Below are 14209 nucleotides of genomic sequence, written 5' to 3'. Positions count from 1 at the left end.
ATACGTAATGTATGTACATCAAGGTTATAATAAAAGAGCAAGACATGTTAGGGACAGGTTACCACACACTGCGACTCCCACACTGGTCATCCGATCGCGTATTCTGAGCCAGATGGAACGTCCAGGGCCTTTATCCACGGGGGACACCAGCTCCTGTAAGCAGTTTCCTTCGTCCTGGTTTTAGTCCCAGAGGAGCCAAAGTTTGCATTTTGAATATACATAGGCTTTCTTGTTTGAACAATGATTTAACCTGGTCACCTCCTCGTCTCCCAAATGGTACAATTTGGATATACAAAATGCAAACTTTGGCTCCTCTGGGACTTAATGAGGAGATTGAGGTTTGGTCGTTATATTAATGACCTTGCACTTTATGATTTTATATCATCCCAAGTTTTATTCATTTTTGTATAGAATTTTTCATTTTTTCACATATAAAATTATGAATAATTTATTTATATATTTTAATAAATGTATTCCATGATTGTGTGTCTTATGTCTCCTCTCAAGTGGTTTAGTTGACTCTCCCATTTAATCATTATATATATATTTTTTATTTCATTTTTTCATTCCCTATCCATTAATGTCACTCATTCAGTTCATCACCAGTACAGTTCATTTTGTCTGTTGGATTTTCATTATATATCTCATTCACCGACTCCCATAAATAGTTTGTCATTTGAGGATTTTACCATTGCTGATTCTGCTATTAACTCTATTCTCTTATTTTTTAGATTGATTTTAATTCAATCATTTAATATTATGTATTATGTTTGTTTGTTCCTTGTTTTTTTCCCTCAACCCGTTTTTTATTACATACAGTATATATATATATATATATATATATATATATATATATATATATATATATATATATATTGTATTAAATATGTTGATTTTAATCTATTGTATAATTATCAGGGTTATTTCTTAGTTGTTCAATTCTGGCCAGTTGTTTTTTCTCTCCCTGATCCAATCACAGGGGTTTGTGGGTTATATCAAGTGCTTCCGAATATTATTTGAATATTCCCTGATGAAGTTAGCTGACGCTAACGAAACGCGTTGGAATTGAGGCAACAACTGTGCTTTTCATAGCATGTTTCACTATTATTAATGTACTGGGACTTTACTGCATGCTGAACTTCAACTGTAGTGCTTTTCGGGACTCTTTGAATACGTGAGTCTCAGTACAGCACGACGGGAGTCTTCTAACGTCACGAGCACTCGTCGGAACGCTGCCACGTGAGGTCGGCAATTCCCAATAGTGTGGAGGGACCACACAACGCTGCAAACGGGGCGAAAGCCTGATAAACCAGGACGGAGGAAACTGCTTACAGGAGCTGGTGTCCCCCGTGGATAAAGGCCCTGGACGTTCCATTTGGCTGAGAATACGCGACCGGATGACCAGTGTGGGAGTCGCAGTGTGTGGTAACCTGTCCCTAACATGTCTTGCTCTTTTATTGTAACCTTGATGTACATACATTTCTTATCCGCCGATTGGAAATAATATATTTTACAACATACTATATGAAGACTTTACATCATGACAATACTGTATTAATTTGAATCCCATTTACAGAATGTGGCGTGATGCTTAAGGGAGTGGAAATAATAAACTAGATAAAGTATATGTTCATCTCCCCCTCAAGCCCCCATGAAAATGACCATGCCGCACTATACTGCCATCAAGTATAATTATCCACCTCCTAGTGTCCAAAGTTTATTTAGTTCCACTCTTGAGGAAAAAAAAGATTTATAAATCATTGTAGCATCCAGCTGACCACTAGTTATACCTCTCACAATTGGCACACACCAGTAAAGAAATGTGTACTGTACGGTCAATGGCAGAAGGTGTGACACAAAATAAATCTGAATACAACAAAAGATAAATAGGCCTAGTGCTACATGTAACGTGACATATTATATCAGCAGTGGTTAGGACCTACAGACGGGCCATACCGTGAAGTGGTTGTAGGCTTAAAATACTTTGGCCAAAGAATTGAACTAAATGACACTTGCTTATAAACAGATAACGATTTAATTATAGAATATGTCAAGTTACATGTAGCACTGGGCCTTTTTATTTTGTGTTGAACACGAGGTCACAATATATATGATGTGGCGGATTTGAGTTCTGAGCTTACAGGGGTGGTGTGTATTTACAAACTAAATATGGTACAGTACATTTGGCATGAGTGTGTGTAAGTAACTAATGGGCTACTTAAATGGTGCTATCTTACTGTAAATACACTGGTGTTATGGTGGAAACATTTGATCCTAAAATCTTCTCTACCATTATTAATATAGGATTTAAAATCCAAGGTATTTTTGTAAAAACTATAAATCAGAGATGGAAATGGTCCGAGACAAATTTGATACGATGCTATTGGCTGCATTTTGCTGACTCAGGGTTTTCGGATTCCAAATATCTGAACTCTCATCTACAACAGCAAATATACTCATATATAGAATGCGTGCTACTTTGGTTAGGTTCTAACTTGCAGAGGAAAGGACGGAGCAATGATTCCAAGGTTGCAACGATTAGTGCAAAGTTATAAAGCATTTCTGATACTACCCACAGTGGCAGGTATATTAATGAGCCGTCCAAAATACTAAGAAGCAATACTATATCCCCCCACCCCTTTTTTTTTTAATTTTTATTTCTTTTATTCTTATATGTAAAGCATGTGGCAATGTATAATTCTATATTCTTACCTAAGCTGGCAATCGTTTGGTGGTCCTGTTATAAATCTGTAAAAATCCTGATTGTGTGACTAACATAATGGCTGCTTCAGTCAGTGTAACTCAGCAGCTACAATGTATCCTTATACTAAGGTGGTAGCATTATCTATAGATACAGTTTATTGCTCAAACTGCTGGGAATATTGGCAACAAATTATCCCAAAGAGGAAAGTGTTGCAAACACCTTGCACTGCTGGGGAGGTGGACTAAAGCCTGCTATAGAAATCAGAGGATGCTTTAAAATTCATTAACAAATGGCATTAAGAGCTGAATAATAATAAAAAAAATAACAGAAAGCTACTGGAGGAATTCTGAATACGTACTGTATGCAAGTTATTTTAATGCATAATGGTATGCACGTTATAAATTAAATAGACAGGATTTAGGACTTGGAAAATGGGGTTAAATCATTCAGTGATAATTCTTCAAACAGAAGGGTAGAAATATGAAAAATATACTCTGATTATTAAGTGCAGCATGTTCATTTTCAATATTTTACAATTATTCTACTGTAGTAAATCTGTAGTAAATCTATGTTGCACAGATCATTTTGCAGTATTGTTTAGACATATTTATTTACACTTACATTGCTCTTGTGCCACTGGTGAACGTGCTGCAGCATTAAGCGTTCTAAATGTATGTGTGCGGTCCAACTGGAACAGATCCGCGACCCTGCATTCTAAAGGTGTCATATGGATATTCAGTAGGGGGCCACCTTCAGGGTTGGATGCTTGTTTACGGATGTCCGCAACCTTCTCCTTTAGCCTACGTTTGTAGTCGTGCCAGCGCTTTTTGGTCTCCTCCATCCCTCGCCGCATTACACCGACAGAATTGATGTTATCCAGGACTATTTGCCAGATGGCAATTTTCTCTGCAAACGGCGTCTTGCTGGCCTTTGCCCCAAATAGTCTATCATAATGCTCCAGCACTGTAGTCACCAGAACAAACACTTCAGAGGCGGTAAACTTCGGGCGCCTTTTTTTCACCTTCTCAGTAGTAACGTCTGTACCGGTAGTTTCAGGGTTGGGGCCTCGCTTGGTCGGAACTTTGGCAACCACGTCCGGTTCAGTCATTACTTCGTTAAAGAAATCAGCATCAAGCACTTTGCCAAACCATTATATAGAGCCAGCCTAAAGCCGTTCTGCTTTGTTTAACAAGCATTCGATAAAAAAATATATATATATATATTATTTTGCGTAAATTGCTTTTTTCTTTCCACAGGTGCAATCCGAATAATTCTAAGGCTGCGTCCCTGCTAGCTCTGAGCGGGCGGCGGTTACTTACATATATCTATATATGCAAGTCCCTGCTCACGCTGTGCGCGCGCGCACACACGCTCGATGCTTAGGTAAACAAAAAAAGTATACTTACCAGCGCGCTCAACTACCCGCAATGCCATGCGCGCGCGTACATGCAGGACACCCAGCGCTCATGCTTGGAGCGCTCTCCAAGTATTAGCACACTCAGCGCCAGCAGGGACTCAGCCTAAAGAGCACGTACAGAAAAGCAAAACGCGTAGTTGCTTTGCAAAGTTTAAAAGTATCCTTCCCCAGTTACAAATCCCCAGGACTTTGGCCACTAAATATACTAGAAGTGAGACAAGTGAAAAAAATAGCAGAAGAGAGATTTTAAATTGGCATAATGAATGGAAATATTTCAGTCCAAGCAGCACTGGTCAAAACAATAGACAGGAATGTGCATGTAAATATGTCAGTGATTTTCAACCAGGGGTTCCTAGGAACCCTTGGATTCCCCGGGCATCCCTAATGGGTTCCACCCAATTTTCAGGTCATTTGAAAATTGTACTAAATACAGAAGATTTTGCAATACATCTGATCTCAGACGCGCTATTAGAGAGGGTTGGGGTTACTTACAAAACATCTGATCTCAGACGCGGTATTAGAGAGGGTTGGGGTTCCTTACAATGCATCTGATCTCAGACCCGCTATCAGAGAGGGTTGGGGTTCCTCAGAATTTCACAATAAAATTATAGGGTTCCTTAACCAAAAAAAGGTTAACACCACTGACATGCTAAAAACAGATTAAAGCTCAACATATATTTATGGCTACTGGAAACTAGGACGAAATGCTGGTATTCACCATAAATGTATAAATATAAAGTATGCTGCAGCAGCTAAATTGTGTATCAGATTTACAATTTTTATTTGTTATGCCATGAACAGGGTTAATGGTGAGAGTTGACTACATACGGTTTGTAGCCTTTTGAGGTACATTAATCTCTTTGAGCCACCAGATAGTACGAGTGAGCACCCGCTGTCTAGGCTGTGTACTCATACACTATGCAGAGGTAACCGGTGAGTGCACGGAGCTCTGCCAGCTGATTGGAGACCAGCTACTGCGGGCACAGAGAATCCCTTTCCTGAGTACAGGAAATCGTCACATCCGGGTCACCACATGCTGACGTCATTTTCAGGATCGGCAGCAACGGAGCAGAACGCCAGCCACCGTGAGCGCAGCGAAAAGTAGGAACCCCCTGAGGCCCATCACTCCAGCATTGGGACTAACAACTAGGTGGCAACATCGGCTTCCCCACTGGCCCCAGGACGGCTCAGAGGACAGCTTTGACGGAGACAAGGATTTCCTTCCATGGGCACAGCAGAAGCCATCACCCTTCACTGGCAATTACCCTGCTTTTTTTCATTTATAAATCATTTTTTTCTATTTTCTATGCATTTCCCAGCTATTTGCTTTGAGTGAATTTATAGTTATAAAGGTTGTGTTTTTTGCTACAATTTGCATCCTTTCTTTCTTTTTGAGACAGTAATCTCTACTGATATATTTATCTGCACTGTTACAAAGAAATGCTTGGATAAACTGAGAAGAATGACCACGCCTGGTGATCTTTCATACCTTGTGTTTGGGAATCCTTGTGTCTGGTTATTTCTGGATCATCCACTTGTTTAATCCAGAGCAACGTGTCAGGGTTGAAAACAAGTCCACCTGAAGAAGCCAAAATCAATGCAGGTGTTGAAAAATAACTGATTCATATGGCTACAGTCTCCTAATTACACAGCAATACATTGTTTTATAATGTGCATATAGTGTACATAGAATATTTGAAACCATTTACTTTCTAAAGTGCATGGAATTGTGTGATTTGTCCATGATTGCATAGTGCCGACGCCAGGCGGGCGTCACATTGACGTGTGATTGTGCCGATTAGGCAGCTCTCCGGGACAGGGATTTCCTCTCCTATTGCCAGATTTTGCTTGTTGTACTTTTTGTATTATCCTTCCCTGTACTGTATTGTCCCTCTTGTAAAGCGACGAGTACAGCTGTGGGTGCGATATACCATGTTGGTGTTAATACATGGGTAAAAAGGAGTTGGATACTAAACGCCTGCCTCTCTAGGGAAGGTGCTCACCAATGACCAGGCAGAGGCTTAGCTCCGCCCCTTTTCTGCCCAGAGACAGGGGGTATGGGGAAGGTGATACATAGAACAGCAGAATAATTCCCACTGTCAGGTCCTGGGAGGGACCAGGGACGGATCTCAACTGTAAACTCTTTACGTTGGGGTAGGAGTCCCCTTTATTGTTTTCAAGAGCAGCGAAGTGTTCTTTAAAGTAAGGCCCCTAATAAAGGAAGCTTGGGAAGTACATGTTTAAACAGGGGAGACAATGTCCATTAGGGGTTGCCCTATCAAAAGTCAGAATCCGCAGGAGTTATGACACAGTACCTTAACCCGGATCCTGAAAGAATAAGGTGGAAGTATGAAGAATCACCCCCTGCTACTGTACCTCAGTACCAGGGGACTGTAGGTGAGGTGAGCAGCGTATAATACAGAGCAATGAACCCCTCTCCAACTACCGTGAGGAAGAGGGTCCCCTGCTGGGACCCTGGAAAGGTCGGGTTTAAAAATGTCACCAGAAGCATGGTTAACCACGATATGAAATAAAGCAACCCTTTTTAATGTAAAAAGCAATGTGCCTTCTCAGGATTGCAATGGTGCAGCTGAGGAAGAGTTGTACCTTACTATAGTATGAACAAAGACTGTTTTGTTTCAAAACCACAAAGTTCCTGGCGCCCATCTGTACCATCTGCATATATGCAGGGCAGGGAGGGTTACCTAAATATATAAATGCATACTACCATACAAAAACTCCCATTCTCTCAAGACTGTTACAATGGTGTTTGGGACCAAGACTACATTTTTAAAGCTTCCAGTGACTGAGCTCCAGATCAGAACCAACGCTAACACCACCCTAACTCTTGTTACTAGTTTTAAATACCTGGGCATATGGTTTGACTCCCACTTAACATTCGGAATGCACATTGATACCCTGACATCCAAAACCTATGCCAAACTAGGGGTACTTTACAGGAACAAATCCTCCCTAAGTCTGCTGGTCAGAAAGCGTATCACACAGCAGATGCTAATGCCAATTATCGACTATGGAGACATAGTATATGGCTCTGCTCCCCAAACCCACCTTGGCAAACTTGACACCCTCTACAATTCAATTTGTCGTTTTGTTCTCCAATGCAACTACAACACACATCACTGCGAAATGCTCAAAGAACTAGATTGGTCATCACTCGAGTCTAGGCGCAAAGTTCACCTTTCCTGTCTTGCCTTCAAATACTTTCTGGGCAAGATACCCACCTATCTGAACAAGCTCCTCACCCCTACCACATGCAGCACTTATCTGAGATCTGACTCCAAAAGACTGTTCATGGTCCCAAGGCTCAACAAAGTATCCGGCCGCTCCTCCTCTTACCGTGCACCCCAAAACTGGAACAACCTACCGGAGACTCTAACATCCACCACCAGTTTAAGTTCTTTCAAAACTAAGGCTGTCTCACATTTTAACCTGGTCTGTAACTGTTACATAAGCCTATAATATACATCTTCTCTAACTGTGCATGCAATGTATTGTATATAATGTATACCCTGTTCATTTATGTAACTGTATTTGTAACCATGTATTATTTGTCATATTAACTATGCCCAGGACATACATGAAAACGAGAGGTAACTCTCAATGTATTAATTCCTGGTAAAACATTTTATAAATAAATAAAATTCACTCAGCTGGCATTTTAGTGTTGTAGTCCTATGACTTCGGCAGCAATAGGAGCACCTACATGCACCAGCTGGTCTGGATAAGCCGTACCCAGGACTCCAGAGGTAGGAGCCAGAGGAGAGAGGCAGCCGCCCCCATCAAATATATGCAATTCAATGCACATGACCTACCTACCTCCTGTAAGTAGGATTTCAATTTTTGCCAGCGTGAAGAGTATATTATCGCAGTGTTTATCATGTGATTGTTTTTAATGTTTATTAAATGTACCTTTTTTCACCTTACTTTCTTGAGTATTTCCTACCTCTGAGGATTCCATTATTCACTAACCATTGAGTTAATTATTGTCCTTAACATAGAGTATTAAACTATGTTTGGTATGTTTCTCATTTCATATGCCGAGATCCACATTGATGTAAACATCAAACATTGGAGCGACTAGATACTTCAAATAAGGACATTCTTTATGGTTGTATCAATAAGACACATTGTATGTTTGATCCCAATGTATCCAATGTATTTCAACTTTGTTTGCATTAGCAACATTCACAATTAATTGCTAGTGAATTGTCACACTGTATATATTAGCACTGGGAGCCTCATAGTATCGGTTTTTCACTATAGTACTCCCATCGGACCAGGGTGGTCAGATTCACTGATTGGCAGCCCCTTAAACACACTGTCATTTAAGGTTAAGTGTTATTGTAGTGCAAAATGTACTTATCACAGAAAGCGCAGCACAACCTTTTCTATGATGATCAACACTATTGCACTTAAAATGAATAACTCCCTAGGATTCAAACTTGGTTTGGTCACTACTTAGGCTCAGTGACATTACCACTGTACCATTTCTTCTGCCCAGCATGAGCTCTCCTTAACCCTTTCACTAGCAGAGGGGGCAATGCTATCTGAACTTGTAGCAGCAAAGTTGTAGTCGATACATAAGAGACATATTACATATATAAGACAGGAAAAAATGGGGTAGAGGACCCCAATCACCCGGTGCTACAGAGCTTTGTAATAACCCACAATGATGAAAAAATAATAAAAATGTAAGTATCTAACTGCTTATGAACCGGGTCACTTAATGTGAAAAATGCGTGCTTGAGGCTGTATGCATAAATCCCCTAGATGGCACAAGGTGGCAGAGTTATGCAGAGTTGTAGGGGGGAGTCGTGAAACCACCCCCCTTGACCTCTCCAGTCTCTCTGTACTAAATCATCCTATAATGCCTGGGGCAGCTCTCATGGGGCAGCAATGTTACTCACTGTGAATCCACCGGTTCTGTGTGCTCCAAGCTGATTGTGGTAAGCAGAGGAAGTATGCCTGTTCCGGTGAGGAGAGGCAATTCAGCGGGCACCACGAGGCAGAAGAAAAAGTTGCTGAAGCTGGACTGTGCTGTATAACAATTCTTTAATAAAGCATGATTAAAAAGAGGGGGGACGCATACCCCTGCACCTCTAACGCGTTTCACCCGCAAAATGGGCTTTTTGAAAAAGCCCATTTTGCGGGTGAAACGCGTTAGAGGTGCAGGGGTATGCGTCCCCCCTCTTTTTAATCATGCTTTATTAAAGAATTGTTATACAGCACAGTCCAGCTTCAGCAACTTTTTCTTCTGCCTCGTGGTGCCCGCTGAATTGCCTCTCCTCACCGGAACAGGCATACTTCCTCTCCTATTACATATATAACACTTTTTTTTCAACTGTTTATTTATAAAACGTTTTCCAGGGTACAGAAATAAGAATAATGAGGGGGGAAATAAAACATAAGCATAGGTATATACTACATTGCATATTGTTGGGAATCACTGCTTGTGCTTGATGGGAGCATGAATGCTCCCAAATGTTGGTATACAACATCTCATGACAGGCTCTTGTCACAAAACCTAGCAAAACAGTGTAAATCCCTATGTGGAGCATAGGGGAAAGAGATAAAGGGAGAGAGTAGAACACTGGAAAAACATACAAATGAAGGGGGGAGGGTTCTTATATCTCACATCTATGCGATTGGATTTGGTCTTTGAACCAGTGACAATCTGTCCGCTTTATGTGGAAATCTCTAGTAGTCTATCAAGGTAGCCCAAAGGCAGTTTTAGGTCTGTGTGTGCGCCCACTAGTGCGAACCATGGGGCCCACACCTTGTTAAATTTACGGGTGGTTTCTCTGAGGTAGGCTGTGATGTCTTCCATGGTGAGAATGTACCAAACTCTATCCTTTATAGCTGCAATATCTGGAACCTCTTATTTGCTCCAGCAGGCCGCTATGCAGAATCTTGTAGCCATAAAGATATGAGAGAATAGGGTTCCCAAAAGGGCCAGCCAAGGGTCTGCTGAGTAATGCAAACTTAGCATAGAGTTTGCTAAAGTGAAAGGTCTTCCTCCACACACCCTCTATCCTGGGGCAGAACCACCATGTGTAGAAAAGGGATCCCCCGTTGTCCACAGCCCCGAAAGCAGCATGGGGAGTTTGACTTGTTAATGGTGTGCATCCTGACAGGTGTTAGGTACCAGCCCAATAGCAATGCATTCTTTGCCACTGTGCAAATTGAGCTGGAGGCCGCTGCCTCACAAATGTCTTGTCAGTCCTCTATCCCTAGGGTTGTTCCTAATTCTTCTTCCCATTTTAGCATGTATGGGCATTTACCATCTGGTATGGTATTAAGGAGCAGTTGGCATACATGCAAAATCAGGCCCCTATCAAGTGGTCTATCTGAGAAAATGTCCACAAAATTGGTCACCCTGGCCGGGGACGCTACTGAATGCCTGGAACTAGCAAAATACTTAACGTGGAGAGATCTAAAAATGTCCACTTGGGGTAAAGTTTTAGAATAACGTAATTCCGTGAACCTTTTGAGGTTGGGAACAGTAATTATGTCACTGATCCTTGTAATCTTTGCAGCTTTCCAGGTTTTGAATGATAAAGCAGGCAAAAAAGGTATCAGCAGCGCACAGCCAACGGAACCAGGCACGGCAGTATAAAAAAATATTTTGAGAAAACATTACTAAATGGTGTAAAAACCTCCTACATGTTTCGCACAGCAAGGTGCTTTCAAAAGCTTTAAAGCACCTTGCGGTGTGAAACAGGTAGGAGGTTTTCACACCTTTTAGTGATGTTTTCTCAGTAAAATATTTTTTTATACTACTATACCTAACTCCCTTGGCTGTGCGCTGCTGATACCTTTACCTGCTTGGATTCTTATTACCAGCGGCTAGTCACGCCATCATAGGACACCAAGGCACATCATAGGAGTGGGTGAGGACTTACAATTCATATATTCATAAGGATATTTTCCAAACGGAAAATTATGCGAGTTACCTCTGTTTATTGCTGCTTTACCACCAATGAGGCTGCAGCGTTTTTGTGGGACACCAACACTGGCTGCTGCCTTCAGGAGGGAATTATATTTGCAAGATTTCTCACAATTTCCAATTTATAACCCACTCCAAATCAATGAGTTTTAGCCTCGTCTTGTGTCCATTTGTCATATATTGGAAATTATTATTCCATGAAATGTATCCTGTTACTGTTGGAGCACCCCCTACTTTCTTCTTGAACTGACTATTTGAATGATAAAGGCTCCATACCCGGCTGGACTTTGGAGTTCTGGAACAGAGAAACCATGCCAAACCTTTTAGTTGATAGATGAAAGCGGAGTTTAAGTAATTCCCACATGTTGAAGGAGTGTCCGATTGTGGGTTAGGTCGTGGCTGCTTTGGAGAAATAATTTTTTTAGCAAGCCAGAGGATTGCGTTTATGTTAGCTGACGCACCAACATAATTCTCCACATCAACCCATCCTCTGGTGTTACTGCGGGAATTCCAGAGCAACAGTTGGGTAAGTTGTGGATTAGGGGACACCCCTATCTAGTTCCATTTGCTATGACCATGGGTTCGGAAAGCATCCTGGAGCATTTGATTGTAGCTCTTGGGGAGTGATAGAAAGCTTTAACAACATCGAGAAACTTTTCACAGAAGCCGAACCTGTAGAGAACTTGAAATAGCCTTTTATAGGCTGGACTTTCTCTGCATTGCAGGAGTGTTTGTGATCTGGGCCCTGTGTATTAGGTTAATAGGTTTTTTTTACATTATCCGAGGCATGTCTGGAGGGGATAAACCCCATCTGGTCATGGTGAATTAGTGAAGGCATTCAGGCGTTTAGCTAGCATTTTTGCATACAGCTTCAAGTCAGCGTTTATTAGGGATATGAAGCGATAGCTGGAAGAATTCGTATGATCTTTGCCTTTAAGTATTAGGACAACATTCGCCATGGACATCAATGGTAGTACTGGGGCACCACCCAGGTATGTGTTAAACAATCCCGGGAGATATGGAATTATGATTTTGGCAAACTTTGTATAGTAAAAGTTAGCGAATCCATCCTGGCCCGGGGCTTTAGAGTTGGTGAGTTCCTTAATTACCGCAGCAATTTCCTCATGGGCGATAGATTCGTAAAAGGTGGGATTTTTGGAGGATGGTCAGACTGGGAAGTTGGCAGTAGTTCAAGTATGTCTGTAGGCTGGCACGTGTGCCTCTCTTGGGATCAATTTTTTTCTCGTCAAAGTTTTTGGTAAAACCCTTGAAATTGTTTGGTCATTAGAGTCGGGTCATGCATTAGAGTGCCAGTCCCCAATCGAATGGCATGGATATTTTGTGCCAAGCAAGGAGGCCCATAACCTCCTTGCCAGCATTGTATGGGCCTTGTTGCTCCTTTCGTAGTACTTCTGCGAAGTCCATCGCACTGCATGCTGTCCTGTAGCTCAAGCAGTGGTTCAGTTTCCCCCCTTGTCTTTATTTCTGCTAACGTAGTGTCAAGGAGGTTTACCTTACGTTTCTCCTCCAGTTTATTTAATTGTAATGTTAACTCAGAGATGTGCTTTATCCTACATTTTTTCCTGTAGGAATCTATTCTAATAAATTTATAACAGTTTGTGGGCTTCTCATATGGTGGCTTTTGAGAGGTCCTGGGTGTCGTTAAACTGGAAGAAGCCCAATTCATCACTTAGTTGTTTCAATATTTCTGGGGCACGTAGTAAAGATTAGTTTAAGTGCCACTGCTTTATGCCGGCATAAGGGGCTATATTAGGAATTAGGATGTCCACCATTGCATGATCAGACCAGGTGATGTTGGAGATATTTGTACCATGAGCCAACAGGCGGGCATTGTAGAGTATCAAATCTATTTGGGAGCAAGATGTGTGGGGCTGAAAAGAACATGAAGTTCCACATTGTTGGGTTTGTGACCCTCCAGGCGTCCATGAGTTGTAGATCTCTGATGGCTTCAGATAGGACCTTTACATCCTTTTTGATTTGAGCCTGTTAGTGTGAGCACCTGCTTGATCTAAATTTGGATTTGAGACTGTGTTGAAATTACCACCTAAGATTATAGAGCGAAAAGATGGTCCTCCTTGGCGCTGATCTTCGTATATTAATACTCAGTGCAATATGTTAAATAAAGAAAGAAGAAAATTGAAAACAACTTACCATAATTTTCTTTTCCTGGAACCATGGCAGTGGGCACATAGGCATTAGACATACATAGGGAGGATAACTATGTGCCCACTGCCATGGTTCCAGGAAAAGAAAATTACGGTAAGTTGTTTTCAATTTTCTTCTTTCCTGATCACCCTGGCAGTGGGCACCTTTGGGACATACCCAAGCAGTGACAATTAGGGAGGGATACATAAAGAAACAACCCCCAGTCAATGCAGTTATCAGTTGACCTTTATTAATTCACTTTTACACTTTATTTCACTACAGATTGTAGAACTCTACGCCCAAAACTTGCGTCAGCTGATGATTGTACGTCTAGTCTGTAGTATTTCAAAAATTTATTGAACGAGGACCAGACTGCTGCTTTGCATATCTGCCCTGGTGTTGCCTGAGCTTTGATTGCCCATGACGTAGACATGGCCCTTGTAGAATGAGCTTTAATGTACAAAGGTTTATCTTGTCCGGGGGGTGCAGATGCTCCTGCCAGGTGATGGGCTGCGGCTCACACCGGTTGCCCGGGTCTTTTGTGATGGGGGTGCCGGGCGCGAGTTAAGGGAGGAGGGGGTATTGTCCGGGTTAGATGCTGAGGTCCGCCTTGACAATGACCTGGGACATATTACATGCGTGTTTACGGCAGAACTGGCTCTTGTTGCAACGATTACAAGGACCAGCGATCAGGAGTTGCACCTGAAGGATTCGCCGTCCCCCTGCTTTTGGGACCAACAGTTCCAAGGGTCTCTGCGGAGACCAGACAGGTACGCCAGACTGAGTCGCGACAGTATACCGACTTACCTTGCCCTTTACATGTTCCTGGGTTCCCCGACTTTGATACTAAGTGTGGGGGGCCAGAATTAGGGACACAGTTTAGGGGTGCGTTCTGAGCCCAGAGAGGAGCGCAGGAGGCTCCAGGTGTCCGAGTCTGACTCGGCCAGTGGGTCAG

At 42.0% G+C, this 14209-nt stretch overlaps 1 protein-coding gene across 7 annotated transcripts in view; it reads right to left on the bottom strand.

Annotated features, from left to right (window-relative positions):
• Positions 1–14209, bottom strand: part of LOC142467290 (uncharacterized) — a 62070-nt gene that overhangs the window by 25704 nt on the left and 22157 nt on the right. For 4 of the 7 annotated variants that reach the window (XR_012788352.1, XM_075572770.1, XM_075572773.1 and 1 more), the window contains 2 exons: positions 5611–5700; positions 3326–3814 (listed from right to left, as the gene is read on the bottom strand). Coding sequence is in view for 5 of the 7 variants with exons in the window: in XM_075572770.1 (XP_075428885.1) it covers positions 3326–3814; positions 5611–5700 (579 nt within the window). In the remaining 2 variants the exon portion in view is untranslated. The remainder of the gene's footprint in view (positions 1–3325; positions 3815–5610; positions 5701–14209) is intronic. The other 3 variants (XR_012788353.1, XM_075572772.1, XM_075572774.1) reach the window with 1 other exon arrangement.

This window comes from Ascaphus truei, chromosome 16 (genome assembly GCF_040206685.1).
Source record: "Ascaphus truei isolate aAscTru1 chromosome 16, aAscTru1.hap1, whole genome shotgun sequence".
In the NCBI taxonomy this organism is placed as follows: domain Eukaryota; kingdom Metazoa; phylum Chordata; class Amphibia; order Anura; family Ascaphidae; genus Ascaphus; species Ascaphus truei.
This window is presented reverse-complemented; position numbering and strand designations above follow the sequence as displayed.